General features: G+C 40.6%; 1 pseudogene and 1 gene segment (V, D, J or C); one reads left to right on the forward strand and one right to left on the reverse strand.

Moving 5' to 3' along the window:
• Nucleotides 1-3,317: 3,317 nt before the first annotated feature.
• On the reverse strand, nt 3,318-3,935 carry LOC124977459 (ribosomal protein L18-like; annotated as a pseudogene).
• Nucleotides 3,936-4,917: 982 nt separating this feature from the next.
• LOC124976516 (T cell receptor alpha variable 14/delta variable 4-like) lies at nt 4,918-9,464 on the forward strand. The segment is given in 3 exon segments: nt 4,918-4,966; nt 5,136-5,432; nt 9,130-9,464. Coding segments are annotated over 3 exon segments (681 nt in total).
• Nucleotides 9,465-10,110: the final 646 nt, after the last annotated feature.

Here is a 10,110-nt window from a genome sequence, read left to right on the forward strand (position 1 = left end):
CTGTTAATGGGATAAGAAAAGAATATACAGAAGTTCTAGATTAAAGAATGGGTGAGAGTGTAATCAAAAGAAATCGAATGTTAGCATGCAAAAAAGGGAGAAAGAGACTCTGAGGGAACAGGTAAACAAAAGGAAAGGAGAGCAAGAAAAGTAAAGAAATAAAAACTTAAAATTTTCAATAAGGAGAAAAAAGAAAATCTACAGTATAACAGTCATATAGTAATGAAACCTCCCAGTCTTTAGTAGCCTGATGCAGGAGAAGTACCTGACATCGAGCTTCTAGTCTTCAGCAGGCATCTCAGGATGGGATTTGCCCATCCTGAAAATCTAAAATCAGAGCTACGGCTTCCAGGATTATCCAAGATGGCCACTCTGGCTTCCAAATGTGTTGGCAAATGGGGAGCTGTAGTTCAGGGTGTGGATGTGGTCAGCTAGAGGTCCTGGAAGCGGGGTGCACTTGGTCAGGCAGTGATCCTGGAGTTCGGGTGTGTTTCGTGTGGTTGCGGGATCCTGAGGCTGGGTGCAGTCAGTCTGGGGTCCCAGTGATAGGGTGCAGTCAGTTGGTCTGGGGGTCCTGGCGGCAGGGAGCAGTCAGTTGATGTGAGGGCCCCAGAGGCAGGGAGTGATCTGTCAGGCTGAGGGATCCTATAGGTGGGGCTCAGTCAGTCTGGCCAGGGGTCCCATGGGGCCTGGTTGTTGTCTCAAAATGGCGGCATCCACGTGTAATCAAACCTGCAGGACTGTAAGAGTGAACTTCCAGGCAACAGCAGGCAGCTGGTGCTCCACTGGTGGTTGGCGATCAGTTTGCTGACTGTTGTCGGACAATCGAGTGGTAAACCTCGTGCGCTGGGAGATGGATATGTGTAAGGCAGGCGGTGGACAGGCGAGAGGCAGGCAAATGGCGGATGATAGGCGGCTGACAGTGAGCAATCTGCACTCAAAAAAGGCATAGATATGCTGGCAGACTGCAGGTGGTCACAGCAGACAAATGGGGTAAACAGCAGGGGATCAATAAGCAGCAAAAACTGCCTCACCAAGAAACAGATATCCTCTGCTTGAAACTGAATTATGGAGCGACACGGAATGCAGCCTCCCTCTAGTCCGCCATCTTGGATCTCCCTGATGTTCATTTTTATTTGGTAGACATGAGAGACATAAGGTTAAGAAAAGGTTACGATGATTAAAAAACAATTCTTTCTTAGTATTTGAAAATTTTGAACTATGTTAAAACATATTAACTATCATATTCCTTTTTTGTATTTTGACATGTCGAAGAGGGAGCCACAAAAGAAGCTACATGAATTGATTTTGCTTCTGCTCAGGACATGAGTGGTTATTGTGTAACTTACCTGGCATTATCCCTGTTCAAAATTTGGCATGAGAGTATCAAAATATCAATTGTGGATATGGATATTTCTTGATGACAGAAGTACAGTTGTGAGCTTCTCTTGAGTGAGAAGTGTAATGGAGCTGAATACTATGAGGAGAAATTAATTATATCTCACAATTATTCTACCACCTGGTAGAAAAATATTGGTGTTTGTAGAGAGTAGAACAGTTGTACTGTATGTGGTATCAAATTTAATGGAGATTCTAGTACAAGATCTGAAGATACTTCTACCAAATCTAATTGGTTATTTGAGAAGGGGATAAACTTGGCTACTGTATCATGAGGTAGGGATGACAGGCAGTGGGTCATTGTCTGCTAGATTGTTGAGTAATATCTCTAGGGAATGGCCTTGTCTTTTCTTTGTAGTTTACCTGTTTATTTATTTATTATATCTTTCCACGTTTTTATTGGTGCATTATAGTTTTACATAATAATGGGATTTGTTGTTACATATTGTACATGTGCACAATATAATAATATAATTTGACCAATATAATTCCCCAGTCCTTCCAACTTCCTCCCCTCATCCCACCCCCTGGTCCTTTTCCTTGACTAATTTCCCTTTGATTTTCATGAGATTCCTACCCCTCACCTGTCTTTCTTTTTTCCTCTTCAGCTCTCCACATATGAGGGAAAACATGTGACCCTTCACTTTGAGTCTGGCTTATTTCACTTACTATAATTCTCTCAAGTTCCATCTATTTTCTTGCAAATGACATAATTTCATTTTTCGTTATGCCTCTATTGTGTATATGTATATACAGCACATTTTCTTTATCCATTTATTTGTTGATGGAAACCTAGGCTGGTTCCATTGTTTGGCTATTGTAAATTGTGCTGCTATACACATGGGTGGATATGTACCACTGTAGTATGATGACTTTAATTTTTTAGGATAAATACCAAGGAGTGGTATAGCTCTGCTTATGGTGCTTCCATGCCTAGATTTTTGAGGAATCTCCATACTGATGTCGTCCAAACTGGTTGTACTAGTTTACAATTCCACCATTGGTGTAAAACCGTTCCTTTTTCTTCATATCCTCCCCAGCCTTTATTACTGTTTGTAATCTTGACAAATACCATTCTGACTGGTATGACATGAAATCTTAGTGCAGTTTTGGTTGGTATTCCATAAATTGCTAATGATGTTGAACATTTTTTCATGTATTTGTTTGCCCATTCATACTTATTCTTTTGAGAAGTGTCTGTAATTCATTTGCCCATTTATTAATTGGATTTTTTTTGATTTTTGGTGTAAAGTGTTTTGAGTTCTTTATATATTCTAGATATTAAGCCTCTGTCAGAAGAGTAGCTAGAAAAGATCTTCTCCCATTGTGTAGGTTGCCTCTTCACATTGTTGATTATTTTCTTTGCTGTTCAGAAATTTTTTAACTTGATGCCGTTCCATTTTACTAACTCTTGGCAATATTTTCAAAGTTTCAGGGGTCCAATAGAGAAAGTCATTGCCTGGGCCATATGTTGGAGTGTTGACCCTACATTTTTTTTCTAGGAGTTGAATAGTTCATGTTCTAATTCTTAGGTCTTTGATCCATTTTAAGCTGATTTTCGCTGGGTGAGAAATAAGGGTTTAATTTTATTCTTCTACATATTGGCAACCAATTTCCCCAGCACCATTTGTTAAAAAGGCTGTCTTTTCTGCAATGTACATTTTTGGTAACTTTGTCAAGGATCAGATGACTGTAGATGTGTGGGTTTGTCTCTGTGTCTTCTATTCTGTATGAATGTTGCATGTGACTATTTTTGTGCCAGTACTATGCAGTTTTTGTTACTGTAGCTCAGTAGTATAGTTGAAATTAGGTATTGTGATGCCTCCAGCACTGCTTTTTTGATTTAGAATTTTTTGACTATTCTAGGTCTTTTATTCTTCCAAATTAATTACTTTTTTCTTTTCTTTCTTTTTTTTTTTTTTCAGAATTCAAAATCTCTTTATTAACAGTAAGCTCCAGTAAGATCTGGCGTTAGTTTTTGTAGCCACGGTTGGCCCTCCGGCCTCTGGCGCACTCGAATTTCCGGCCCTTGGATCGGACATAGGGTTTGGTGTGGCTGTGTGGGGTCCCGGGAGCCTTGCCAAAGTGCCGGTACACCCCTCGGCCCTTGCGAGGACCAGAGAGCAGGACTGTGCCACAGCCCTTGGGGGAGTCCAGGGCCAGCTGGTCAAAGGTGAGGCTCTTGCCCCCAGCCTTGAGGATGCGGCTGCGGGCTCGGTTGCTCACTCGCAGTGCACAGACCTTCAGTTTGGGCACCTCCTGAACATGCACCTCATCTGTAATGGTCCCCACGACCACAGCTGTTTTGTTTTCTCGGCCAGGAAGCTTCATCTTCCGGATCATCCGGGAGAGGGAGAGAGGTGACCTATTGGTGCGACTCATGAACAACCTCTTCAGTACAACTTGGTTGAAGGTGGAATTGGTCCGTCTAGCCAGAAACTGTACAACTTGACCAACAGCCTTAGGTAGATGTCCTGGCTCTTGGGCTCCTTTCGTCGAACCTTTCGGTCCTTGTTGTGGCAGATGTCGACTCCCATGATGGCGCCTATAGCTCGGCCTGGTCCGGAAAGAGAGGGCACTTTTTTCTTACTCTGTGAAAAATGTCATTGATATTTTGACTGCATTGAATTTGTATATTGCTTTTGGTAGGATGAGCAGTGACCTTTAGTGTTCACACACAAAAAAGGCCTTATCACAACTACTGTTGCTATGATCAGTTGTCCCAGGGAGGTGTCTGGGTCCCCCTGGGTACTTTCTCTTAGAGCTGGTCACACAGAGTATAGCAGCTTGCTGTGGGTCATCTAGGTTGCTAGTTCAGGCAATGAGGAAAATATGAGTTTCAAAGGTTTGATACTTACTGCCCAACTCTACTGTCTAAACTAGACTTTATAAACAGAATTGGATGTCAAAACTAAATGGAGAAGAGAAGGAGACCTTTATGTTGGAGTCAATATATGAAAGATTTATTTTAAAAAGAGCTTACTTTTTCTTGCTGTTTGATCTTGGGCAATGGGCAGTGAAGAGAATATTGTCATATCCACGGGCAGCTGAAAAGAGCTACAATGGATAGTGCACATTGCTCTGACTGCTATTGATAAAGTGATTGATTCCTACCTTGGAGTAAGCAATCAGCAACAACATACATAGACATGAGGATACATAATCATTGCATCTCTCCTGCCTCCATCATCCAAGTTTTAAGCAAGTGCCACCTCCTGGTGCCATCACAGGTGCAATGACTGAGTTCAGCCATTGGTGGAATCATTTTTCTTCTAGTATGCCCATGTTTGCTTTCAGGTTCAATGGTAATTAAATTAAGAAGGGAGTCTGGGCTGGTGAGATTGTCAACCACACTCAGAATAGTTTGACATGACTTCCTTGCTGCACCAGGAAGGTTCTGTTTCCTGTTCTGGTGCAGTACAGCTTGGAGTCCCGTAGTTCCTCCCTCGCTCTGTCAAGCTTCCCTCTCAGTGCATAGCTCTGAGACTGAAGAATTTCTTCTGAAGGAAGAAGGCAAACATGGTGCTGTCCAGGCAGCTGAAGGTGGTTATGGTGTTAATGTGGCTGGGTAGGGATTGTTCCTGTAGGAAGATGCCTCCTCTGTGACCCAGGGACTGGGAGACAAGGCAGCCTTAAAGGGACTTTGGGAAAGAGGGTTAGCAGGAAACAAAAATGTACTTTTTTTTTTCACACACCACTTATCCCTAAATGTCCTGATTCTGTCCTTTTCCCTTCAGGATCCAGTTTTGCCCAGAAGGTAGCTCAGGCACAGCCAGCCGTGTGGGTGCAGGAGAAGGAGGCTGTGAGCCTGCACTGCACCTATGACACCAGTGCCACAAGTTATGGTCTCCTCTGGTACAAGCAGCCCAGCAGTGGGGAGATGGTCTTCCTCATTCGCCAGGACTCTTACAGCCAGGAAAATGCCACACAAGGTCGCTACTCACTGAGTTTGCAGACTGCAAGCAAATCCATCCAGCTTGTCATCCCAGCCTCACAGCTGGGGGACTCAGCGGTGTATTTCTGTGCACTGAGAGGTGACACAGTGGGAGGACTGCTGGAGACCGTTGTACAAAAACCCAGGGTCTGCCTGAGACACCCACCTGCTGTAGGGACCAAGGCAGGGAATGGCCACCCCAGAGAGGAAGTGGCCAGGGCTGTGGCAGCTCGTGTCTGGGGCTGGAGGGAAAACACCACTCTGAGGAAACCCTCTCTAGGTTCATAGACCACATCAGAGTTATCACTGATCAATGCCATCCATGTTCCTGAATCTTTGGAATGTAGGTAGGCACAGAATTTTTGACAGAAGATAGAAAAGGAAGAATAAGCACAATAAACAATTTGTTATTTGGAAATAGAATTTAGCTCTAAGAATTGGATAAGGTAGTTCAGAAAAAGTAACTGTAAAATTGATAAAAACTTCTATGAATTTTTGGTTCAGGTTGTCCAATAAATATTGATTGAATTACTGTTGGGTTTTAGGCATTGTTTTAAATATGGAAGGTATTGGAATTTTTCTTTAGGTTTCCTTTAAAACTATCATCTTGTTTTATACTATTTCATATATTTGTTTGATTCAGGTTTGTTTGCTATAAGTGATACAGTAACTCTCTAGAGGTGCCTACTAAGTGACATCCTTTGCACTCAGAGTTTGTTTCGTCTTCTTGACCCCTCTAGCAGGAAGTGCTCAGTTTTCCATACTGAAGGGTTCCCTGCCCCTTCCCATCTTATGCACAGAGTGAGTGATAGTAGCCGCTCTTCCAAGGACACATGGAGGATCTGTTTCCACATGCTTTATTTGGTTCTACTGATCTCTTTGTTTCATTCTATGACAATGTCAGGAAGTAGTCTTACAGTAAATTTTATTGCCTTTTTGGGCAAATCACTTCTTAGTAGTACCCTTTTAAGAAGTTTTTGGTAATCCTTATATATTTATTTTTCAATATAAATATTATTTTATCCCATTTTCTTTGTGTTCAATAATTCTCCTTTAAAAGAAGTAGAAAAGCAAATAAAACAAAAACTTGTTGAAAGCCAAAATGTGGAATTAGTTTAATGAATATATTAACATATGAAGTATCAACTTATTAGTTAATTTTTTTAATTCAGGAAAAGACTACTCTCTCAATTCATAAAGGACCTTTTATGTTCTTCAGTTATTTTGAAGTCTCTTATCAGTATCTTCAATTGAATTACTCTAAATTTATTCCTATATATTTGTCTGTGTAATTACAGTTTCAATTGAATTTTCTTTTATATATTCATTGTTACTGGTATCCCAAGAACAAATGATGCCTATTTAAAAAATCACATTGGTTATAAAGCTGAGAGTTTCTAAATTTTAAAGTTGCCATGTGAACTTACTGCTTAAATTATTACACTTTATTTTATGGAGGTAGATTTACCATACTCTGACACCCAAAAAGATAGAATAATAAAATAATAACTCTTGAATTAAGATAGAAATATTTAAATTTGGGGCTGGGGCTGTGGCTCAGTGGTAGAGAGCTTGCCTAGCATGTGTGAGGCACTTGGTTGTATCCTCAGCACCACATATAAATAAATGAATAAAATAAAGGTCTATCAACATCTAAAAAAAATTAAAAAAAGAAATAATTAAATTAAGAAATTAAAGAGCCAGAGGTGGTATATCAACAAAATAATGAGGTTTTATTTATTTTTTTAAAATGTATTCTCTTATTTATCCTACTGTATGAGAAGGTTTGAGCCGAGAACTCATTGCATTTTATGGCCTTTTTTACAAACTCCAGCAGGAAGAATTTGATTTCTACACTAATAGTCTCCCTGCCCTGTACCAATCTCATCCATAAAATGCTCAACAAATGGTTCATGGGGGGACACTGTAAAGTAGCAGAGTGTGAGTTCTCTCTTTTCTCTGCTCCGGTCCTACTTACCTCTCCTCCAAAAGCACTTGGTGCCAACTTGTGACTCATTTTGTGCAGCTTTTTACATACCCCCAGGCCTGCTATGCTCAAACACAGCTCCATAATCCAAAATCTTCTTTCTCTCTAATTTCCTTTTCCCACCTATAACCCACTTTCTCATGCCCTAAAATTGGAATAGGGGCTGATGGATAAGCCGTCTTGTATTATACTTTCCTTTTATATTTGCATATGGAAAGCAGAGGTTTGAGAAGAAGTGTTAAAGGAAGGGTTGGCTCTTTTACAATTGTTTAAAACTATTTTACATTGTGGTAAAAGACACATAACAAAGTTTATCACTTCAACCAGTTTAAGGTTACAGTTCAGTGGTATTAAATACTTTCATACTATTGTGTAACTATCCAGCTCTTGAACTCTTTTCACTTTGTAAAACTGAAATTCTGTTCTGCATAGTTTTTAGAGTCTTGTATCATCCTAATTTATTTTGCTTTCTCCCCACATAACAGAATAGAAATTTGCAGCTGATTTTCCAGAATTCCTTTGTAGCATAAATCTACATCAGATTTGGGCAATGGGATTTCAGATTCAGAAGAGGTGGTGAAATGGTACATAAACCCAAACAATATCTGGGCCTGAATTTCTTACGTAAGCCTCTATTTCAGAAGTTATTCACAGAACGACTCTGGACTTAGGAGCTCCTTTATTTGATCTGTGGAGAGGACTGCACATACTGGAGCAGGCCTCCATCCATGTGAAAAGCCCCTGGAGCCAGAATCCCCTGCAGTGTAGCCTTAGCACCTGCCTGACTTGCATCGCTGGGCTTCTTGTCTTGGAGCCAGTGAAATAGTGGGGAATAAGACATTGATCTCAGATCATTCTGTAGGAATCCCATTGCTTTAATTATCATGTTTCTTCTGACTAGGATTTGTACTTTTCAATGATTCTGGAATTCAGGAGTATCTGTCTATTTATTATAGAGTGTCAATTTTTCCCCAGAAAAGCTTTTATTAAAAAGACAGCATTCCTTAATATTAATTTTTTTTAGAACTTAGGAAATACAGTTTCTTAAGGAATAGTGATCCTTCAACCAAAGAACACCAATTTGTCATTTTGTTTCACTTAACAAAAATTAGTATATGTTGGTCACTGTTCCACATGTGGCGTATAGTGCTGAAAAACACAGAATCCCTCAATAATGATGTCTTACTTCCTACTATTTCATCCCAAACACTTTTATAATATTTCAGTGGATTGAGAGCTTGCACAGCTAGATACCTGTGTATATAAAGGCCTGTATTAAAATGTTTAAGATAACAGCTATCTTCTCAGTTACAAAGACACCTTGGTGTGCATAACTAAAGCATTTACATGGCAGGTAGAATTCTAGGAACAAAAAGATCTTAGAAGTTAAGATTTACTGATTTTAGATTTCTTTTGGGGCCACCTAAAGACTGATAGGTGCTTGTAAATGAGATCAGGAATGAAGATATAGCTCTGACTTCTGGAAAGAGCACAAGAAATCATTCTCCTGAATTCAATTTCTGCCCACCAGGAGGTGCAGCTCCTAACGCTAGCTCACTTCCTGTGTGAATTGTAGGTTTCACTGTGACTTTAACATTCCTCATGTTAAGAATCAAGAACATTACTAAGTTGACTCTCTAAAGATGAACACTTTTCCAGGCTTAGTAACAGTGATGCTCTTGATATTTGGTGAGTAAAACGTCTTTTAAAATTTGGACTCTTTCTTCCATGATGTCAGTGAAATTTTTAACTATGAACTTATCTAAGAGCTTTATCCCGTGGTGAGCACAGATCTCTTTCTTCCTTCCAGGTTGGACCCGTGGAGACTCAGTGACCCAGATACAAGGCCAAGTGACCGTTTTAGAAGGGGTTTTGCTGATTATAAACTGCACTTATACAGCCTCAAGATACCCTGCTCTTTTCTGGTATGTTCAATACCCTGGAGAAAGTCTACAGCTCCTCCTGAAAGCTGTGACAGCCAACGATAAGGTCAGCAACAAAGGTTTTGAAGCCACATACAATAAAGAAGCCACCTCCTTCCACTTGGAGAAAGCCTCTGTTCAAGAGTCAGACTCGGCTGTGTACTACTGTGCTCTGGGTGACACAGTGGCAGAAACTGCAGGGGGAGCTGAGCGGAAACTCTGAGCAGCAACCAGAGGCCTGGCTGCTGAGCATCTGCCTCTGGGATCCACTCTGGTTTCAGCACAGTCTGTTGTGTGTGCCATGTTGCTTCTCTGGTTGATGCAAAATCATACAAATGTCCAGAGCAGAAGAACAAAAGTGGACACACCCCAACTCAGTTCTTCATCAGTCGAAGTGAAAACAGAGGCTGACAGCATTAGTTCCTCATGCATAGCCAAAGTAATTTCAAGATAAAACCATTCAAACAATGAAGTCGTCTCTTCACTCATCCTTCCAGACAAAGCCAGACCCCACATGTTGTTCCAGGTCACCCTGGTAGACATTGCTGTGGTTCTTTATATTTTTAGAGAGAAAATGTGCCAGAGAAGGTGGCATCTGCATGAGGTCTCCTAACAGAGTGTGGAAGGATAAGTGATAGGAGAACTAAAAGTCCCACCCCCAAATCTACAAGTATTAATAGAGAAAGGAGGGAAGAGAAGAAAAGACAAGTTGGAAGGACTGCACAGGCAGCAAAAATGCAGAAAAAGAAAGGGACTTTCATCATACATGGGAAGGGTTTCTTTTATGACAAATCAGATGGTGGGTACAAACTGATTTTCAAAAGAGAGGAAAAAGCAAATATGTAATTGAAAATGACTCATGTCTAAAT

The sequence above is a fragment of the Sciurus carolinensis genome, chromosome 2 (genome assembly GCF_902686445.1).
Source record: "Sciurus carolinensis chromosome 2, mSciCar1.2, whole genome shotgun sequence".
Lineage (NCBI taxonomy): Eukaryota > Metazoa > Chordata > Mammalia > Rodentia > Sciuridae > Sciurus > Sciurus carolinensis.